This window comes from Anopheles stephensi, chromosome 2 (assembly GCF_013141755.1).
Source record: "Anopheles stephensi strain Indian chromosome 2, UCI_ANSTEP_V1.0, whole genome shotgun sequence".
NCBI lineage: Eukaryota > Metazoa > Arthropoda > Insecta > Diptera > Culicidae > Anopheles > Anopheles stephensi.
In genome coordinates this window covers 84,147,840-84,169,400 of record NC_050202.1, presented here as the reverse complement: position 1 = coordinate 84,169,400, position 21,561 = coordinate 84,147,840, and the positions used below count along the sequence as shown (strand labels likewise).

General features: G+C 47.2%; 4 protein-coding genes across 4 annotated transcripts in view; 2 read left to right on the top strand and 2 right to left on the bottom strand.

Annotated features, from left to right (window-relative positions):
- The first annotated feature begins 40 nt into the window (after positions 1-40).
- On the top strand, positions 41-5,405 carry LOC118503624 (meckelin). Its single transcript, XM_036037111.1, has 8 exons — positions 41-450; positions 634-1,427; positions 2,803-3,426; positions 3,500-3,781; positions 3,842-3,988; positions 4,057-4,821; positions 4,883-4,970; positions 5,040-5,405. Exons 1-8 carry the CDS (start codon positions 204-206, stop codon positions 5,282-5,284), a joined length of 3,192 nt encoding a protein of 1,063 aa, XP_035893004.1. The 5' UTR covers positions 41-203; the 3' UTR covers positions 5,285-5,405.
- A 145-nt stretch (positions 5,406-5,550) lies between these two features.
- On the top strand, positions 5,551-6,328 carry LOC118517516 (nuclear cap-binding protein subunit 2). Its single transcript, XM_036063741.1, has 2 exons — positions 5,551-5,718; positions 5,804-6,328. The coding sequence occupies exons 1-2, from the start codon at positions 5,647-5,649 to the stop codon at positions 6,221-6,223; spliced, it is 492 nt and encodes a 163-aa protein (XP_035919634.1). The 5' UTR covers positions 5,551-5,646; the 3' UTR covers positions 6,224-6,328.
- LOC118517515 (coiled-coil domain-containing protein 134-like) lies at positions 6,274-7,461 on the bottom strand. The gene is made up of 3 exons (XM_036063740.1): positions 7,102-7,461; positions 6,840-6,961; positions 6,274-6,772 (listed from the first exon to the last, which is right to left on the bottom strand). Exons 1-3 carry the CDS (start codon positions 7,271-7,273, stop codon positions 6,347-6,349), a joined length of 720 nt encoding a protein of 239 aa, XP_035919633.1. The 5' UTR covers positions 7,274-7,461; the 3' UTR covers positions 6,274-6,346.
- A 919-nt stretch (positions 7,462-8,380) lies between these two features.
- Positions 8,381-21,561, bottom strand: part of LOC118507579 (nuclear receptor subfamily 2 group F member 1-B) — a 73,380-nt gene continuing 60,199 nt past the window's right edge. The window contains exons 4-5 of the mRNA XM_036046234.1: positions 11,315-11,472; positions 8,381-11,233 (exon numbers count right to left, since the gene is read on the bottom strand). Of these exons, the coding sequence (XP_035902127.1) occupies positions 11,117-11,233; positions 11,315-11,472 (275 nt within the window). The 3' untranslated portion in view covers positions 8,381-11,116. The remainder of the gene's footprint in view (positions 11,234-11,314; positions 11,473-21,561) is intronic.

Below are 21,561 nucleotides of genomic sequence, written 5' to 3'. Positions count from 1 at the left end.
CCTTCTGGCGGCGAGTCCTGCCAGCTGCCAGGTACGATGCAGTCTAGCACAAGATACAGACGGGTGAATACACGCGCGTTTAGCTACGAGCTCTCGGACTCACTTGGACTACTTTCGTGAGGGGGGAGATCCCAGAGAAAAAGTGAAAGTGTTGGTAGTGGACGGACCATGCCCAAGAGGTGTGCCCCGTGAGCCTATGCAACATGGAGGAGCTGTCTGTGTCTGGATATTCAATGGTGCAGTGCAGAGCAATGGTCAGGACCGTGCTTTTGTTAGTGGCACTCTCGTGCAGGGATTTCTCCGTCCTGGCCAATGCCGATTTTTACAACTCGAACGACGTTCAGCTGTATACCACACCCGACGACTGTCGCCCGAACGAGTACTACGATCTCTTCACCTTCAAGTGCAATCTGTGCGACGACGGATTACATCTAATCCCGTCCAAAGATAGTGAGTATTCCTGCTGGGGTCTATAGATTTTGGTTTAAAATTTTGAACCAAACTACCCACCCTGGTATCGATTAAACAAATATAACCTCACCCGGAGCACTGCACCATTCTAAAGTTCCAAAGGAGCAGCAGCAGCAACACACATAATTCAACCTTCCCGGTTCTCGTCTTTCCATCTTCCAGAGCTGTCCTGCGCCTGCAACGAACAGGCGGTGACCATTCGTGACCATGACAGTGTCCTTCAGCGGCCCGTTTGCCAAAACGTGAGCGATTTCTTTGCCCAGTTCCCGGCCGGCGAACGGTTCGATACGGTCAACTTCTGCCAAACGATCCAAGTAGGCATCGTCAATACGACGAAATCCGCCAGAAGTGTGTACCAGCGGCGCGCTACCTTTCCGCCCGGCAACGAGCGGTCCGTTTGCGAGTGTGACCTAAAGGCTAACGTGCTGTACATCGAGCGCGATGGATGGCCCGGCGATCCGCGTGGTGCTCATAATTTTTGCATACCGCTGTCACTGGTACGGGACGTACAGCACCTTCCAGCGTTTAGCCTGAATCGGTTCCGGCACCAGAACCGGCAGAATGTGAACGTGTACAAGAACGTGAAGTACTTAATAGTGTTTTGTCATGTGATGCGAAGCGTGCGACATTGCCAGCAGTTGGCGAATCTGTGCGTTCTCAGCTTCTACAGCCTGGAGCGACATTCGCCGTGCGCCATTTTCTACACCTATCAAACGTATGATCTGGCGGCGTTGGGTGCTCCGGGAGCTGCGGGAGGGACCGGCAGTATGCCTAGTGTGATTAGCGCTAGCCAGAGCTATCTGGCCGGCGATGGAACGGGTGGTGTTGGAGGACTGTTGCCCAAGCTGGGACCCGATGCCGCCCGGCCGGGGCTGTTTTACCGGCGGGGAAAGTACGTCAGTGAGTTGCTGGAGAAGCATTTGGACTATAGCTACGATAGCGACGCCACAGACCAGGTAAGTTTGATGTACTATTTTTAAGATTGGCCATTACTTACGCGACACAAATAGTTCTGCAAGTGAAATCCCACAAACTACCTCCATCACTTCCGGTTTCTTTTGTTCCCGGAGGGAGTTCTGAAACTCACCTTTGTCCTATTGATCGTGCCCAGGAAAGTTATGCCCGCTTGGCCGGTTGCGTGACCCTTTTTTCTAATTGAGGGAGCCTTAAGCATAAACATCGTCGACGACATAAGTTGACGAACATGCTACTCATTAGCGAAAGAAAAAGTGTGTTTGCGGGCGATAATGTATGCGGCGCGATTAATTTTAACGATAACCCCGCTACGTTTGATGTGGGTCATAACCCGGGGAGACACTTTTGGAACCAGGTCGTGTGGAGAATTTAGAGGGTGGAACATGTCCTAAAAACACAACGATTCTTCAGAGGTTAAGAAACTATACCCCCATTCTGACCCACATTCTTGGGATTAGAGTTTAGAGGTGAAGTCTACCGTAAAGCTCCAACATCCAAAAATACTACACATTGTGATGTTACCTCGACAATTTACTTGCTCCTCCCTGCCGCTAATCGATTACCGGTCAAGTGCAACCAAACGCTATGCGTGATTCCGTGTGGCGGTTGTCTCGACTGGATGGTAAATGTTTTTACCGCTCTCGAAGGTCACTACGGACTGATCTTGATCAATATTTAATCGAATCACATGTCTGATTCATAAGATACGCCAATATGGCTACCGGGGTCAGTTGAAAAAAACCTTGCGTTCCAATAAGGGGAAAAGGGATTGATGTACCCTGCTCTTGCACTAGGATCTACTGTTGACGGGTTTGCAGCGGTTACTAGGAGCAAATATTTGACATTGGTTGCTTTGATTTGTTTCCCGGGGGGTGGTCGTCGTCGATGGTGTTGCACCGACCGATATGGAAGCATGTGTTGGTGTAGTAGATTGCTTGTACCGGATGTGTCAATCAATGTTAGAGTGCTCTGCTAGGGACGTCCTTAATATTTAAAATCAATAAGAAAATAGCTCACCAAAGACTTGAGTTCTTTAACAATTAAGACTTCCGACTGACGTTGGGTACGATCAATAAAAGCAAGAAAGGGAAATAATAACACCCCGCGGCCATCTTATTGCTGAGGCCCTTTTATTATCCTTCAATCTCGGCTCGTGCTATTAAGTGCACTTACGGTTCCTTACGTGGTCCTCACGTGTTGTGGTTTTTTTGTTTGCGCTGCACCCCTAATATCCTTAAACACGAATATGCAAATATCCTGGTCACGAACCATTTGCACACACGGTTCGGCCAACATGGCTCCAATAACCGCCGCCTAACACACGAACGCTTCCTGATTGATTACCATCGTTTCCAGATAAACAACACGCTCAATTTCACCTTGGTGAGCTACGATTTGCATGGCCACTTGCGACAGTTTCGCGAAATGCGCTTTTCCGATCTGAACCTCTGCGAGAGGTACGATGTCAGTCAGGAGCAGCGGATACGCTTTGGACAAAACTACCAGCGCACATGTGTCCTGAACGTGCGCCGACTGGTGGAAGACTTTGGTGAGGCGGAGTTCCTATCGCTTTATGTGAACTACTACGAGCAGAAGGTACGCCTGATGCGATCGGTTCCGGTGTTGATCGAAAACGGCTTCAGTCAAAACACTGACCCGGAACCGGATCGTTGGCAGCTAGTGAAACGATTCCTGCTGGTGGATACCGTATCGGGGCTGAATGAACTGCACAAACCGAAGCTGTACGGGGAGCTGGATGTGAAGAATCAATTTTTCTTCCTACGGTACGTGAGAAAGATCCGGCTAGAGTTCAGGCTGCATCCGGACCATGCTAAACATCCGAACCGGATCTCGATACCGCTGGTGCGAATAGAGTACGCACTGCTCAACACTTCGACGGGTGCTCACACGCAGAGTACGATCGAGTTCGAGTTTAGTGTGTCGTTTGCTAAGGCATACAGCTATTCTTCTCTACTGGAGGTACGGAATGTTCCCGGATCTTGCCCTGCGAGCAATCTCTCAAATATTCTGTTTGTTGGACCTTCATTTACAGATTCTTCTACCAATATTCATTCTGCTTGCGTTTTCGATGAGTGTGTTTCAATCCTACTGCTACAAACTGCGTCAGAACAAAATGTACTACGATATGGAGGTGTTTTGGAACTTTGTCATCTACCTTGGATCGTATCTCGGTACGGCGTTCTTGGTCGTTTTGACGATTATTGTACTGCACGCACTGTTCACCTATAAGACGCAAAGCACCATACATTTGCTGATGCCACTGGAGGTTCAGAACGTGGTGGAGGTGTTCATATACGTGGCGTTCGCTTTGAAGGTGAGAGTTTTTTTTCTTAAGTTTAGAACAGTTATCCTAAGGCTCCGTTTTATCTTGCAGCTCCTGAAGTTGATGCGCGTATTTTTCTACATGGCAAACGTGGACATCTTCTTCATCGACTGGGAACGTCCGAAGATATTTGATATTAGCACCATGGGACAGCGGTTACACCAGCTAGACACTCCTTCCATTGCGTCCAGCACGAATGTGAGTAGTATGGCGGAATTTTGTTCAGAACCCGAGTGATCCAATTGTGCTCTCTCCCTCTCTTTTAGACCAAACCCACCAACTCACATGATAGCGTTTCGGCTTGGCGGAACTATTTCATCGCCAACGAATGGCAGGAGTTGGCGACCAAGCGCAAAATCTCCATGTTTGCGCACATTGTCCTGCTGGCCCTTGCGTTTGTGATATTGGGTTTCGAAAATTGGGCTTCCAACGCATTCCATCTGCATCTCCACCGGAACCAGGAGCTGCTCGGCGGGTCAGACAAAGTGCTCCTAGTTGCGGTTGGAATTTTTATCTACACGACCGTGTACGTCGCCCAACGGCTGTACAATTTCTTAATACACGATCGGTTTATAGAAAACGCTATCCAACAGTTTATCGATGTCGCGTCGATAGCGAACATATCGGTGTTCATACTGAGCATGGAGTCGTACGGATATTACATCCACGGGCGATCTCCCCACGGGTTCTCCGATACGGATATGTGCTCGATGATAATGCAGTTTAAGCGCGAGGAAGATAACCTGTGCGGTAATCGGGGTCTGCTGCCGGGATCCGAGCAACAAACATACTCCATTCTGGTGCCAAAGAATCTCCGGCTGTTCTACGACAAGCTGATTACACCGTTGCGAAACTCGTCCTCTTTGGGACCGCATCAACATCTAAATCAGCCGCAGCTTATCGGGAGTGCCAAGATGAGCACGAGCGAAGTGTTTACCAGCCCGGGCGGTGGCCGATTGGAGTACAACTTTGAACGGACGATCCTGACGTACTATAATGTGAATCGCTTTTTTGCCGCGTTTGTTGATCATGTAAGAATTGGCGGCTTCGGGTGTCTGCGAGCTCGACTAAGTTTTTGTTTCCACATTCTAGGCTCTCAAAGATCTTGATTACATCATTCAAGAGCGCAGCATACTGGAGAACATTTTAAACTGCGAATTCCAGAGCTACATTACGGATAGTAAGCTAAAGCATCTTTCTTTGCCTGTGCGAATTAATATGCCTCTTTCTTTTTCCATCTCATCAACAGACAAGGGCGTCTTCTACATTGACAATGGCCACTCGTTCGACCAAATTCTGTTCAACGGCAATGAGAGCATTTTCTTCCAGGTTGAGCTGTTGCTGTTCTGTTGCGTTGTGCTGCTAACCGGAAACTATCTGCTGGCCATCGTGGTCATCGGGATCGTTTACAAGTGCTTCGAGGTGGTGATGAACTACGTGCTGAAGAATAATCTCGCCAAGAAAACGTTGATTGATAAACGCTTTTTGATATAATCCAGTGTTGATAATATAGATATACCTTTAGAGTCTTTCAATAAAGTATCCATTAAATATTAGGTAGTTTTCGACATGATTCATGCATTTTAGTAAAAATAAAGCGTTTTCATTAAATAAAGAATTTTTAAATTTCAAATTTAAATCTTGTTGATGCTCTACAAGATATATTTTAAACTATTAGTTTTAGTATTGAGATGTAGAGGGCGCTGGTAGCGTGAAATGACATGCAACGTTGTGTCATCCGAGCAGAACAAAAAAAAATGCTAGCTGTCAAACAGGGTTTGTTTTGATCGAAAGCGTACATTTTGCGGCGTTGCTGATACGCGGTGGTTTTTAGCAAAAGTTAAAAGCACTCGGAAATGGCTTCTCAAGTCCAATCCATTCACACACCATCGGTAGCGTTGAGTAAATACCGGGACCAACACTTTAAGGTACGACTCATCCCCCTTCCCTGCTTGTCTCGCATCAACAGAATCAGTACGGCGAATAACCCAATTTGTTTGTGTCTACTTGTAGGGTTCACGCCACGAGCAGGAAAAGCTTCTGCGCGTTTCCTCCACCCTGTACGTGGGTAATCTTTCGTTCTACACCACCGAAGAGCAGATACACGAGCTGTTTTCCCGCTGCGGCGATGTGCGGCGCATCATAATGGGGTTGGACAAGTTCAAGAAAACACCATGCGGCTTTTGCTTTGTGGAGTATTACTCACGGTTAGACGCGGAGAGTGCGATGCGCTACATCAACGGTACCCGGCTGGACGATCGGATCGTGCGCGTCGATTGGGATGCCGGATTCATCGAGGGCCGCCAGTACGGGCGGGGTAAGACGGGTGGCCAGGTGCGCGACGAATACCGGCAGGATCATGATTTGGGCCGCGGAGGTTACGGCAAGATGGTGCAGATGGGCCAACTGGGCGCACCGTCGATGCGCGATTAGAAGGAACGGCAACAAAGCGGTCCGGGAGCTAGGATAACAGAACTATATTGTAAATTCTTCTTAAGCGTATATTTAAGTGAACGAAATCATTTTCTACAACCGGAATGGCCTGTGTGCGTGTTGTTATAGCTCTGTTTTAGTTGGTGACAGTGATGGTCCTTTCTTCGGTTTCGACTTTTTCTTCGGCTTGTCCTTTTGCTTTTCGGTCGATTGAGGAGCTGTTTCCCGGTACGGATTAACGTACTCTGGCGTCCGCTGGTCTTCGTTGATCTCCTGATTCAGCAAGCTCAACAATTCGATGGATTTTTCATCCAAAATCTGTACAAACGCTTTGGTGTAGTTAAGTGCGTCCGTCATCAGTGTGCGCCAATCGGAAACGCCCTTCAGTATGCGGTAGGACATGTCGGGAAAGTGTAAAACCATCTCACCGAACAGACACGTGTTCTCGAGGAAGAGTGCGAGCGCATTGATCAGCTCCTGTAGCTTTGGAAACTCAGATTCAGCAGTAATTTTGTTCCCGCGCAGTTTACCGCCTTCTTCTCGGATTATCTGCAAGCAGGAGATGAATAGCAGGATGGTGTCGATTTTATCCAAACGAAAATGGTCCACCACATACCCTTATGACTTCATCGAGTCCTATTTTCATCATCTTGTACCGCTTCCCATAATCGTCGATGGATTGTAGATGATTTACCAGCAGTTTGTGTTCCTCACGCTTTCGCACAAATATCTTGGAATCTTTGAATCGGCTCGTTAAGGAAACGATAAGCGTAATAGGATAGATAACGTATAGGCAAAAAACACTGACGTGTCGCTCTGTCCTTGTAAAGGCAAACGCGGTCATCGTGTTACAAAGGTTAGTATTACGAAAAGGATACAAACATTCTCGTTGATAATTTTGGTCAGATCAAGTTCCGGCACTTTCTCAACATCTTTCGCGCCAACGAGCGTTGAGAATGTGCCCTTTCCCATACCGAAAAACCCGGCAAAGGTTGAGGTTAACAGGAGTATAAGCAAACACTCCACCGAGGAGTATGTTTTGGACGGCATCGTTTAGTTTTTGGAATACTGTTGAGCTTTTTTCAAACTACTACTACTTTGTACTCTAGCTGTTCAATTTTACGTGTAAATCAAAGAAAAAACTATTTCACTGGTTGTTATCACAAACAAAATAATACACGTTCAAATTGCTCAGCAGGTAAACACAACAATCAACAAGGTTATGCGACGGTCCATACCAAGTGACAGATGAAATTATATTTAAATGTAAAGCGCCACCTATTGTGAAATAAGGGAACTTTGAAGGAGAGATTTATTCATAATGATCGACGGATGGGCTTCGCGTTGGTCATAATAATTATTTACATGAAAAATAATAATTTTGTAGTAATTATCGTCTAGAGCATTTATCATTCTCCGGTTTACTTCAGAACCAATACAAAAAGATGCTCACTACATTCCACCAAAAATTCAAAAATAACTGTTTTTTTTTAAACACAAGTGTTCAGATTTTGAATTTTCTGTGAGGTAGAAACACTTAAAAATACAGTTTTGGGCCATTTCAGATCGATTCGCAAGGGAAAATGTCACTCTTTTCTATTAAAATAATAAATTAACCTTCCCATATCCCTGTGTAACCCCGTAAAGCTCGAGGTGTCATCAAACTATTTGATTAGGACCGATCGGCGATAGCTACAAAAGCCCAAAAGGAAAAGGACCAGCCCCCTTCCTATCGGACGCGACGCAACGGACATTACGTGCATGCGTGCGATTGACCAAAGTTTTACATTTCAAAGCGAGAGAAAGGCCATTCAAAGAGAGTCTAGCCGTTGTAAAGGGCGTCCAGATGATTAATGACTTCGACTGATAATTAATGATGATGATTTTATTGGAAAAATCGTTCCAACAGAACCGCTAGCGCCCGTTCCGATGGGTGGGTGGGATTTTCTTGAAGAAACTATCCCGAAAGAGAAGAATGGGGTGAGTGTGTGTGAGAGAGAAGGAGAGCTTTTTTGGTGGTGGCCCAATGTTTGATCCGACGATAACGATCGTAACCCAAAGAAAGGTGTTTTACCCATTGTAAGTCGCATACCTATTGTGATACAGAGTGATACAAAGAGCGCACAGCAAAAGACGGGATTCCATTTTTCCATATTGTTTCATGTTTACATATTATTTTGTTTATTTCTTGCTCTAGCATACGCCACGATTCACTTTCCCCACGTTCCACAATCGATCAAGGGTTGTGTATGGGTGTGTATTTGTTTGGGTGTGTATATATAAATATTACATATGCGCGTCGTGTATTTGTTGTGTTTGTTTTAAAAGTATCCTCACTTTACTATCCTTCCCCCATTTTCCATTTTGCAGCACTTTTTTTCCTGCGCTTCTACACCTTCTACAGTACGGTTTTTGCTCTCCAACTTCCCGTAACTTTCGTTTAACTAGTTTGTTCCGGTTCCGCGAGCGAGCGATCGTTTCATTGCTTTGTTTTTCCTGCAAACACATAATTTAACTTTGATTTTTGAAAACTCCATACGGAGTGGGAGAAAACATTGGTTCTCATAGGTCCGGGAGCGTCCCTACAAGGAGAGCAATACAGTTACTAAGACGATAAGTCCTACGCTCGGTGGACTGAGCTGGGGCGGCAGAGCGCAAGGGCGCACAAAACAAAACAAATTTTAAATTAACTAAACTATTTTTGATTCTGCTATCCGGCCGTTATCCGGCCGCTATCCGGCTAGCGTGTAGTGTTTTCCCTGCTCACTACCTTACTTAACACCTAATCCACGTCTGCTCGCGGAAGAACTTGCTCGATAAGATGCTTTTATACGTATATGTACACGGACCGTTTGTGAGTTGCGTAGCGTGTGTGTGTGTGAAGATGATACGATGGTGGGATGAACTTAAAACTCATAGAACGCTACATTCGCCCACCCGAAAAACGGTTCCTCTAAAGTCCTCCGATGCAACTGTAGGCAACGAAAACAAAAAACAAAAACACTAAGCAGCAACCTAGTCCACCAGCCTTCCGTCGCTCAACAACTGGCAATATGGCGGTCGGAGATTAGCACACTGAAATGTGACGGATGAGAGCAGGGTTACTAAGCGAAATGTCAGCCTGTCACTAACCAGTATGTACAAGAACGGGGACAGCAATGAACGGGACACATCGATTGTAACTACGATTCGGGGAGGAGGGGGGGAACCATAATGGACGGCCAACAGTTTTTTTGATTAGACTTTCTGCACAATGTGGTAAAGAATGCTTCCTTTCTTCTTCGGTGTGCTACTGACTTTCCACTGGAACTATTCACAAACGTAGCTGCTGTGGACATGGACTAAACCCTAGCAGAGATTCCGAACATCGTGACTGTCCCTATTGCTTTCCTCTTCGTCGTTTTCCTGGGTGTCCCGAGTGGTTTGTCTTTTGTTTTTGAGAAATGCCACAGTTTATTGTTGGTTTTACTTTAACTCTATATATTGCAAATATCAGTTACTTCCTGCTCCAGAGCACACATTTCGCTTTTGCCATTAATTTCACACGCATAAACACGCACACACACAGAGAGAGAAAAATACAATATACATATATAATTCGATTAGTAGCGGTTTTTTGTTGTTGCTTTGTTTTGGCAAAACTCAAGCACCACCGTGATTGTGGGGTTCTTGCGGTAATCGTCCCTCTCACTGTCTAGATTGCACTGGGCGTTTTAGAGTAAAACGAAACATAATTTAACGTACAACGAGTTCCTAGCTCGAAATGGAGATTGCTCACTGATAAATAACTAACTCGTTTTCGGGGTGGTTGGCTGGTCTACTACACATTATTCTCTTGGAGAATACCGCTGTACAGTTACACCTGCCGCTTTATGCCGTCGCCTCATCATCGACGACGGAAACGTTCGTGTCGTCGTGGTGCCGGTGTCGCTGTTGCCCACTGCTGCTGTCCGAGTCGCCGGCTCGTCGCTCGCTAATGTCGTCGATGAGCTGAAGCGTCGCGGCATGACCCGCTCCCATCAGCATGGCCGGAAGATCCGGTGGGTGAGATCGCATCTTGCGCTGGCCGGTCTCGTCCACCGCAAGCTGAGCCGTCGATGTCAGGGCTGCCAGCGTACTGTCGAAGCTATTTACATGACCGGCCGGACCGCTGGCTGTATCCTCGGTGCCATCCATCGTTGTGGTACAGCTGGCCGTACCTTCGCTACCACTCCCGGCCGCTCCTCCCCCTCCTCCTCCTCCTCCTGTACTGTTGGCTGCGCTGCTGGAGGATGTGTGCGTGTCCGCTCCACCGGTACTTGCTCGTGAGCTACTGACACTGGCGGCGCTGCCCGTGCTGATGTGACTGCTGCTACTACTGGCCGCCATGATCGCACCACCGCTGACAAAGTTGAGCGTGTTCTGGAACTGCGTGAACTGGTGGCTGGTGCTGGCCATCAGCGAAGATAGCGCCGCGGCAGCCATATCCGAACAGCAGCTACTATAGTACGAGCTGGAGGATGGCGATAGGGCGAGAGCCTGAGAGTTGGACTGACCGAGCGCTAGGCCGAGAGTTTGCGGATGGGTTTGTTGTTGCTGGTGCTGGTGTTGCTGGTGCTGCTGTAGCTGTTGCTGGTGGTCGTGCTGCTGCTGTTCGTGCAGCTGTTGCTGAGCCTGTAGATGGTGGGCAAGTTGCTGTTGGTGATGTTGCTGCTGCTGCTGCTCTAGTTGCTGATTCGTATGGACTTGTTGCTGTTGCAGCTCATCCAGATGCTGGTGCTGCTGTTGTTGCTGCTGCTGCTGCTGCTGCTGCTGCTGATGTTGAAGGGTGGCCGCCGCTACCGCGGTAGATGACGCACCTCCCATCATCAGTGAAGATCATGTCGTTGTCAGTTGGCGCCACACGGCCGTGTGTCACATCGAAGGAAGGTAGGGCCAGGAGAAACTACTGCCCGATAGCAGCATGTCACGGATGAGCGTTTCTATAGGCGTTTTGCCCACCAGTCGGACGAAGAACAGTTGCTCTATAACCTGCGGGGCGAGAGTGAGAGAGAGAGAGAGGGATTTCGGTAAAAGCTAATGCTCCAGATCGTGGCTGACTGTCCAACGTACCTGTGAGGACACAGTTCTTAGGGAGGGAAGACGTAACAGTAGCTTGCCGAACCGGGTCGGTTGGTTGGGATACTGGGACCGGCAATACTCCTCCAGCGCGCACTGGGACTTCTCCTGCAGCGACTCGATATGCGCCACGTCCGAGAGCCCACAAGCATCTGCAAAGACAAGACGGGACACCGGGTTTAATTATTATGGCCGGCCATTACACACCGACTGCGTGTAGCGTGGAGGAATTGGACAGGAGCGATAATGGGTTCTCTTAAAGGGAAGCGCTTAGTGTAAGTAAATCATAAAGAAAAGAAAATCATATCCACCTTTTACCCTGTGCGTGCGTACTTTTGTGTTAGACGGAATTTTGTGTTAGAAGAAAACAAATTCAAAATGGTGCTCAAAATTGGTGCAAACACGTGCTGGTGCGAGAGTGTGATTGGTCTGGCCTGCGGTATGGCGGTTAGCGGGGTTCGATTAAAGCTTGTGTTAGCGTGAGGAGAAAAAAAAACAATACTAATACAATAATGGAAAAAGAAGAAAACTTAAGATGTATGAATTAGTGAAATGAAGCAAGAAAAGAAAATGGAAAGAAAGCAAAAAGGTTAGTGGAAAGTGGAATGAGGTAGAACAGAGCTGCAAGAAAGAAAGATGAAACGATTAATGTAAGGAAAAACAAAACTGAACGAAAATAAAAGTAAAATAGAAAGGAAGAGAAAGAAATGTGTTTTCACCTTGTCAAGAAGGGGGGGGACTGAGTACACCAAGTGACTACGAGACGTCCGAGTGCCATTAGCAGAGGCATACATTACTACCGAAACTACTGGAGATACTCAACGACTGGAGAATTCGAATGACAGAGCCCCACCGCACCGAACGACACCCCAAAAACAAAAAAGGCCACTTGAGACAACGTCATTGTCGGCTCTGTCTTAATTCCATTGCCTTAATGCTGCACATACCGCAACCCCGGGAACCCATAAATCACGGCACAGTTGACGCATCATCTCCTCCGGCGTCGGCATGCACCCCGAGCGGGGAGAGAACACGGACAGGTTTCTAGCCTTCCCGGAGAAGAGGACTATTCGAGGACTTTTTTTTTTTGAGGTTATGTTTTAACTGTCCAGCTTTTCCACGCAGGGACATGTAATCTGATGCTCTGAACTTCAAGCGCAACCAAGCTCCCGATTGTATCAAGGTCTCCGCAGGCCTGATTCCAAGTACATATCAGCGACCGGGGGCAGGTTCAATTGAACCGCTAATGCTCCAGAGGCATAAATACTAATCAAAGGAGTAAAGCCTGTGGCACCCTTGCCAGCACTACCAAGTCGCGTGCGCCATTCGTCCTGACTCGGTCGGTCCGGGTCGCGTTAAATAGCGCGACTGCTAATCAAGTAGCGCATGGGTAATTAAAATTTATTCATCGCCGTGCCGATGACGGGCGCACGCACGCACGCTCGCTCGCGCGTACATTCCGACGGCTGGTGGATGCTTCTTTCGACGAGTGGGTTCCGCACTTCTTCTACGCAAAAGGGGCCACTTGACTCCCGCTCGTTCGTTAATGGGTTAACCAATAGTAGTGGCTGGGGTGCCGACTCTTGAAGCCGCTCCGATAACATCTGTTTGTCATGGAAGGTTCTTGGTGGCTTCCTTCTGCTCACTTGTACTTGACTGCCGAGGACACATCATCATGATGATGGTCTAGAGAAACATAATTCCCCCCCGACCGAGATCGTTCGGACGTGGAACGTGCTTGAGCGCGCGCCTACAGCTGTGCGAGGAATGCCTTCTTCACGATCACCTGTTTCGTGTCGCACTGCTGTGAAGAAGCTGTGTCACTATTTAATTGGGCAATGTTTGTTGGCCTGCTTTTTTTCACTCAGGCTAAGAATTCTTAAAACTCAAATCAAACCATTAGGATAATTATGAGTGGATGACAGATCACTTGAAGCGTTACACATGCTCTCGATCACGCCTTCCCCTGAAGAGCGTCGGTAAGCTTGTATCGGAAGCCGAAGGGTTAGGTGAGCGAGTTTTCGATACAGCAAGAAAAAAAAGTGTCAGATTCTTTTCTGTCTCTAGAGGAGAAGAATTTGATGCGCAACAACTGGGTTACGTAAGCTAGACCGATCGACGAGCACGATCGACGTACGATCGGTCAGTAGGCAACGCTCCGGGGGGGGGGGGGGAAATGAAATTCAATTAAACTGCCTTCAATTTGATGAACCTAGGAATGTGTCAACTATCACGCACAAGTCGTAGGAAGACTTTGGTGACGATAGAAATAGAGAACCAGCAAGTTGGTGGGTCCATCCGTCGGCCAGCGTCCAGCGTGTGGGTACCGAATTAAAGACAATAATCTTTATTTTCCATCAACATCCACATCGGGGGAGACATTGTGGGAGCGGATCGGTGGACGGCGAGACGCTTGCGTTCTTATGTTTCGTTCGGTTCGCCGATATGGGCGAACATGGCATTCTTCACTCCATTCGGACCAATTAGCGCAAATTGCTACTGATTACAAACACTTTATGTAGGTCGATTGACAACCGAACCCGAAAGGGGAGGTTCGGTAGGAAAACGGAAGGGAACGTCTGAAGCAAAGGCTTATGCTTCCTCGTTCCAAGCTGGAAGATGAATGGAATTGATTTTGCGAAGACTTCATCTTAGGCGGTACGGTCTTTTAAACCGTACTAACTATCGTCTTACTACGTCTTCTCGCTAACTATTCCCGGGTAAGTTCCGAACATGCCAAGAACATCCCCGGTCCTTCCACTTGGTCCAGCGAATAACATCTTAATGATGTAACTGATACGCGCCGTAGACCCGGAGCTCCCTTTGTGTGGTGAGCAATTCGCCAATTTTAATGAGCAAACCTTTCGCTGCAAACAAAAAAAAAAACCTTCCGGCGGTTGCCTCTTTGCTTGCCGAAAGTATTAAAAAAGTTACCTTTATGTCTCGAAAAAAGAGAAAACGAACAAGAAATTATGCTGAGCAATATGAATTTCGTACAATTACCTTTTTTGACTTAAAAAACTTTAAAGAGGGAAATTGCGGAAGGACCACACATCAAAGACACATTTCGCGGACATGCAAGTCGGATTAGGCAATCCATTAGCTGGGGAACGGTAATAATCCTATGATGATGAATTTTCGCCCTCCCTCCATTTCATCAAACCGGGAGAGAAGTTTAAGCCGTCAAAATTGCCTTTCTTTGATGCATGATCAGTTTCGACGCTCTACCCGGCGGTATGACGAGCGAACGTCATAAATTAGCTTACCCAGCGCCCCAAACATTCCACCGAGCGCCGTGTGCTAGCGAGTGTGTCAGCGAAATATTTATTATGCTTTTATTACCACTTTCTTCGGCTGCGCTTGCAGGGTGCTCGCGGTTGCATGCGGGACCTACCATCCCCTCATAGATCGCCCAGAACTTCAGCTGGCGCGACACGTGGTGAATGGGTGTTTCAACAGATCGGTCGGGCTTAATGATGGCAAATTAAATGCCACGCACTGCCATGCGTTGTTCTTTATGCGCGTTGTTATGTGTCGTCGTATGCATACAAGATCTCTCGGATTGTCCTTTCGCTTTTTTCTGTTGTTGTACGGGAAAGTGTACCGACAAGAGGCAAGGGTTCGGAGCTCTTTCTTCCCAAGAAGAAGAGTGTCTGATACTGGGGCTGTGGTGGGCCTATCGATGGAATGGTTTAAATTAATACTATTAGAGTTGTTTGTAATTGGATGCTTCACGAGACCGATGTCTGAGAAGGGAGCGTTATGGGGTGACGCTCATTGCACTTCACTAATAAAGCATGGGAGCGCTTTATGCTGAGGGCCTAGTCGATCAGCACTGGATTTGGTGGAATATGGTGTTGGTAGAAAGTGGAATGCAAACAAAGAAATTAGTCATAAAGGTCATTTAAGTGAGTGAAACAGCTTACTTTCACTAGTTTCAAATGTACGCCTGTGGGTATGCAACCCGCCGAACACTTTCTAAGTATTTTGCTCAGAAATCAATACATTGCAGGATCTTAGTAGAAATAAACAGCTTACAGACAGTTATAAATTCAATGGAATCTGTTTCTAACTTAGATAAAAATCTCTAATTATATTATAATATATAAAAATCACAGATTGAAGGAATCAAAATTGTTATGGGCGGATCTACCACTCCAGGACCTCTCCGTCCATGACTACACTCCCGCGTTCGGCGCTTAATTTATAATTAATTTCCCTCAACCAATATCGCACCACCGTGTTTCCCCCCCCCCCCCCCCCCCTCAAATTCCGCACTGCCCACTCACTGAATCGCCATTTTGTGGCGGCAATATTAATTCCGTGTGCAAACAAACAACTCCCCCCCCTCAACCCTCCTGTAGGTCCTGCCTCAACCCTGTCCCATTCTGCTGAGCTTGCAGCTTCCCGGGATGCACTTGCCGTAATTGGCAAAAAAGGTTGTCCAGAGTTCGTGATGGCTTCGGGGGTGTGTGTGTGTATAGATGCCAGTGTCAGTGTGTGCAGAGGCGAGCGCGCGCGCGCACGCACACGCCCAAGAAACCCGGGCCAAAATCTCACGCAAAACGGCCAAAGTAAATCTTTCAACCATTCAACCGCCTCCTGTTGCAATTTATCCATCAATTAATCATCAATCGATAAACGTTTGTGTTGTGCTGCCCAACAACGCGCGAAGATGCTGGTGGGTCGACTCCAGACTCACTGAGGTCCACCTTCGGTTTGGGTTCGGTTTGTTTCCTTTTTTTTTGCGCTGCCACGCTGCCACGGCTGAATCAACCAATAAAAGATAGCGCACTTTATTAAATTTCATTGGCATGAACGGGGCCTTCGGTTGGATGCGCGATTCTTTGCACGCCCTGCGTTCTTGGCGTTCTTCCTCCCCCCACTGGCAGAGTGACCGCGATGATCGTAAAAACAAATATTTGAAATGTTTCCACTTGTTTGTCCCGGTGCTGATTGCACAACTGCCATTTACAAACCTTGCGGTGCAGGTTATCTTGGGCGAATGGTTCTTACTCACCGGCCGGGATGTTCTTGATGGGGACGGGAGTCTTCTTTGTAGCTGAAGACGAGACTTTGTTTTTCAGGAGGTGAGTTCCCGGAAGCTTGAAGAATACTTCTTTGTAGCACTTTCCCATATAATGGGGAGTCTAGGTTGCCGAATGTTTGGGATCTTTAAGTTTTTTGGGGGAGGAAAAATACCCATCGTCGAAACCGTCTACAAGTCCTATTGTGTGACTACGGAGATAGGAACTTCAAGACAGCTGTCAGCTCAGTTTTGAAAGTCCCGGCTACTTCGATTGGGTTTGCCATGGTTTTTCGTGCTTTGTTTGTTGAAAAACCAACACACACTCACCGAGACAACAGAAATGTTTGGCGAGTGGAATGCCCAAAAGTTGTTCCAGCACCGATGGGCGTTAACTGGCCATGGCGCATCGATTCGCGTACTGCTCGTGTACGGTTCCTGATGATGTTGTTGATGGCGGGAAGGCCTTTTTAAGCGAGGGAAGGTCGACGGCACGCGGCGGTAAACATTGTGATTGTAAACGCCCTCTTGGTGTTGCTGATGGAGCGCTCCTTTCGCCGTCGTTAACCTTTCGTCCCGGGCGAACCGACGAGCTTGGGCGAACTCCTCCGACATGGCTGACATTTCCATGTCGCGCTTGCATTCAGAGATCCACAGGCCATCCCCATTGCGTTCCACCTAGGGAAGGAATGTTAGTTTCTTCGTTGTTGGAGCTGCCGATCGCTGGCCGTACTCCGGACGCATCGTATACATGCATAGTCCGCCCGCATTGCGGCCGAGCTACAACGGGCCGAGCCGGGCGAGATTCCCATCAGTGATATATGGCCGTTCATTACATGTAAACCGTGGTCGGTTATTGCTGTTTTTAAACCGTTTTCTACTACTGCCGGCAGAACGAACAAGAACATGCTGTTAGCGGCGCTGTACAATCCTTCTGGACTGGGGTGCATCGGCAGTCAAGTGCATAGGGTTTGTGGTCACATTTTCAGTTCTTAACGCTCTATTGAAAATTGGCTAGTAAAACACAAGGCTGTAGTTTGACGTATTGGACGCCCTCCGGTTTGTTCAATATCTCAAAGTCAGTTAAGACTTTAATCCGCCAAGTTCCCTAAGCGCTCGAACATCGTCTCAATCAATCAGAGCAGCAAAACTTCGACAAAGACGTTGCAATTTTTGACTTATTTTCGATACATCCTTAAACTCTTTAGACTGAGTGGAGTATCAAAGGATCATCAAAAACCCGTCCGTATCCCGGGGATAAAACCAAATCACATCACAAGAGTTAAATGTACTTTTTCAATAACAAATGACTCAATAACTAAGCCGCTCAGCAAATTGACGACTTGTGGTGCGAGTTCCTTCCCCGGGCTAAAAAAAAGGGTAAAAACATAATAAAGCCACGACGCAGGATGGTTTTGACTTTTTAATCTACCAACGACCACCCGCGACGCTTTTTTTGTTGCTTTGAGGTATTGTGAGGCAGTTTCCCGACCGCACCCTTTTCTCCACCTGTCGCACGTAGTCGGTGGTACAATTGAAGAGTGACATTAAAATAAAGCTGTACGAATCATCGCGGTGCGGTTGATAGTGCGGTAATGGTGCGTCGGTTACGGATGATGCGAGCCGTAATAATCGTCATTATCGTGGCCGATAAAGCAGGACTGGGATATTGTGGAAGTTTGAAGTTTTCCTTTGATGTTGATGTCGATACGGGCAAACAGCCGTTACGGGCCATTAGCGTGAATTCAAAGTGACAGTTGTTCATCAGGTTTGATGATCAAACGTCAAATGGGTTTACCCCACGCGTTGCCCGGCCCCGCGTTGGAGGATCCATCCTGCAGCGCCATCTTTGTTGTGACAGTGTATCGTCGAGATTCGCGACAAAAAGCAGAAAGCAAAGCAGACCGGTGAAAATGGGTTTCGCTGTGCGTTTAGAGAAGGCAATTTTCACGTAGTTTCAATCAACTCCCCGTGTCGGAAATGGGTTGTTTTCGCGTTTAAAGTGCAGTTCGGTTGCGGTTTTGTGTTGCACTGGCCACTGCCAACACGCAATGTGTCGTTAGTTCCGGGAAAAAAGGTCATGTTTACGTTGGAAAATCGGTTCTGTGCGGTGGTGAAATGTTACGAAGAAAATGTGAAAATGAGTGAGTGTGTGTTCAGTGGCACTTCCAACAAGGGGTGCATTTTTTATGAAGCCAGCAAGTGTGTTTCGCTGTAAGTTCTCGTCCGATTCCGGATATCCCTTCCGGATCCTGCTCAGCCTTGTTTTGTGGTTAGTGCCAGTGGTTCTGTTAAATATTTTATTGATGTGATTAGTGTCGTGACCGATCATGCTCGGTACAAAAGGCAGTGCTATCTGTTCGTGTGAGGTAATGAGTGATTTATAGGTTAGGAATGATACTCTTCTATCACCCGGATTGTCTACCCGTAAATCAAGCCTCGACCTCGACGATTTGGTACAGGTAGGTTCGCTATTATCTTCATTGATATTAATAGCTTTCTAATAATGATTTTATTTAATTTTTCTTTCCGTTTTTCAGCAAGGATCGTCCAACGGTAAGTGGAAAAGGTTTTTGTATGACATCCTGTATACGTCAAGAAACAAGTAAGACTGCAGATCTCTTCACAGTCACGTAAAACGTATGCCTTCATGGGTTGTCTAGCGTACAAGACAATCCTTCTGGTTAATATCCATTATGCTCGGTACTAAGACAACATGGATCGATGATTTCCGTCAGGACAATGTGCCAGATGTGCAATCTTTCTACCATAATTACTTCGGAGGGGCACTGCATCGACACTGAGTACAAAGTGTCACGTACTATCTAGCCCTTGTTGGTTCAAGTAAAACACAGAGAGGCACGCAATTACACACGCACACTCACCCTTTGCTGGCCAAAAAGTCACGCATATCCTCGGAGCCGTGGCATTTGAACTGATAGGGCTGCTGGCTGTCAAATGGCAGATAGGACGACAGGAGGCACGTCTATGCGATCTGGAACATCTCATCTGGAGCGCATATCTTCACTGTTTGTCTTGCCCGCATACCCGAAAATGCATTCCATCCCTACGGATGGAAGTACTCTTGACACCTCACTGAGAAGAAAGTGGCACTAAACGGTAGACACTTATAGCTCATCTTCTCGTGTCAAGCGGCCGTATGGGAAGCGGTTTCCGGTAGAGGTTACATAAATGATGCTAATATGTGATAATGCTCTTAAGCTTCCGGAGCGGTGGCAACTCCCGGGCCCCAAAACCACTACTAACAGTTTAATGGCTGTCTGCAGCATCAACCGGAGCAAGTGGGAGAAGACTTCAGCCCCCTTGAGGAAACATGCCCGAAAGTGACACCCTGCCAAACCGGGGACACCCGGCAAAAAGGGCCTCATGTGTGAGCACAAAAGTCGTAAAACAATAATTTTAATCACGGGCAAATTGCTAATCATAATGATGGTAATCGGGTGTAAACCATATGTCTACACACAAGGCTCCACCCCGGGCAGGCAGTAGACGTGCCCGAGAACGTCCTTTAAAGTTTCGTGTTTGAAAAGAAACTCTCATAAAACGTGCTCAAGTTGCTTGTTTTGTTGGGCTTTTGGGGGAAGGGGAGCAGGGGCTGGAGGCACGTTCTCGGAGGATGACAAAACAATTAAAATCAAATTAAAATATTTAATTAGTTGTCTTGCTATGCTCGGGCTGACACACACGGAGCTGTTCGGTTGGGTGTGCCGAGGTTTGATAACACAGTCGACGACGAGTGTGAGACACAGCGAAGTGATAGCAATCGCCCGTCAACAAGGGACGACATTATGGGCAAATTTTGTCGGCACGATAGTGTGAAAGGGTTTCGAGAGGACACCGAGAGCGGGCAGGCCTTTCTACTTTCACCAGGAAAAAGCTCTGGCGTTTGTACGGCGAAGGAGCGAAATGTTAGCACACCTGTCACCTGGAAAACGGGGATGAAAGAGGTCCTGTTATCGGACGGTTGGTTTGAATGAACCAAAGGTAAGAGTTGCACATTTTTCATCTTTTGTTAATTTTCAACTACTCAACTTTTTTTTTGTTGCAATTTTGGCTTCCTGTTATGTTTCCACGGTTCCGGTCACAATAGAAATGGAACGACATCCGTATAGAAATCGAGCTGGAAAAGCATTCGAGAGTCATTTCGATACGTTAAATCGACCGTAATGGGTTTGATACCGAGAGAACGAGAGAGAGAGAGAGAGAGAGAGAGAGAGAAAGGAAAGAGTCTGGTGAAGTCGTTAGAATTTTCGTAAGTCGACAGCAGGTGAAAGTTTGGTACGCTTATCTTACACGCAAAAGGCTTTCCAGGTTAGTGCACTTGGAAGGACCGTACCGTGTTCTGGTTGTTGTGCAATTGTAAAATCCGATCCGGACAGGCGAAGAATTTTTCTCGGATGTTTGAGTCCTCGAGTCCTTTTTATATGACACATCAACACACACACACACACACCAGAAATTGACTGTATCATTCGATAGCTCGGTGTGCTGTAAAGTGTTCTCTTTGTCAATGAAAATCGCGTAAAATGTGTCGCTCCTTTACGAGTTGATTGGATAGGCTGGATCACATAGTTACGTACCGGGAGGGTGGTTAGGTACCATTAGTCATTGTCGGACGTTGGCAAAAGGCAAAAAAAAAAACCCCGATACCGTTGTTGCAACATGCCAAAAATCTAATCCTCTACAAGTATCACCCAAAATTATATTTGGTGTAAACTTTCCACCAGAGAAACAAAAAAGCGAAAGAGCAAATAGTGTCGCGGGACACATGCACGGCCCCAGTGTCAATAGACGAGGTGCTTCAGCGTGGCAATAGGAAGAAAGGATCAACACAAAAAAAAAGACACGGTAACGACACCGTCGATTCGGTGCCGTTTGGCGTTACAAGTCATTAATCTGCGTCCGACAGACAATACCATCGGACGGTCGGGCATAGCGGAAAACCGGGGTGGCACACGATTTTCCGCACCGCATTTTGTCACTTCATTTCTCGCTTTTCTCGCTTTGGTGTACTTTCCATGTTTGTCCTTCTGTCCTGGTCGGTCCCGGGGCCGATTGGTTGGTCGAAACACATGTTTTTTCGTCACCATCAAGGGCACCACCGGAAGGTGACTTTCCCTGGCTGCTGATACAGTCAGCAGGTCTGTTCGGCTGACCGAGCGCTACCAGCTTCCAGCAGTCAGAAGGGGGAAGT

Bases quoted from the DNA above. Each gene is read 5' to 3' on its own strand.
- LOC118503624 (XM_036037111.1), top strand. From the start codon at position 204: ATGGAGGAGCTGTCTGTGTCTGGATATTCAATGGTGCAGTGCAGAGCA. The intron at 1,428-2,802 runs GTAAGTTTGATG...CATCGTTTCCAG, and splicing joins ATAGCGACGCCACAGACCAG to ATAAACAACACGCTCAATTT. The intron at 3,782-3,841 runs GTGAGAGTTTTT...TTTATCTTGCAG, and splicing joins ACGTGGCGTTCGCTTTGAAG to CTCCTGAAGTTGATGCGCGT.
- LOC118517516 (XM_036063741.1), top strand. From the start codon at position 5,647: ATGGCTTCTCAAGTCCAATCCATTCACACACCATCGGTAGCGTTGAGT. The intron at 5,719-5,803 runs GTACGACTCATC...GTCTACTTGTAG, and splicing joins ACCGGGACCAACACTTTAAG to GGTTCACGCCACGAGCAGGA.
- LOC118517515 (XM_036063740.1), bottom strand. From the start codon at position 7,273: ATGCCGTCCAAAACATACTCCTCGGTGGAGTGTTTGCTTATACTCCTG. The intron at 6,962-7,101 runs GTATCCTTTTCG...GCCGATTCAAAG, and splicing joins AATTATCAACGAGAATGTTT to ATTCCAAGATATTTGTGCGA. The intron at 6,773-6,839 runs GTATGTGGTGGA...TCCTGCTTGCAG, and splicing joins GACTCGATGAAGTCATAAGG to ATAATCCGAGAAGAAGGCGG.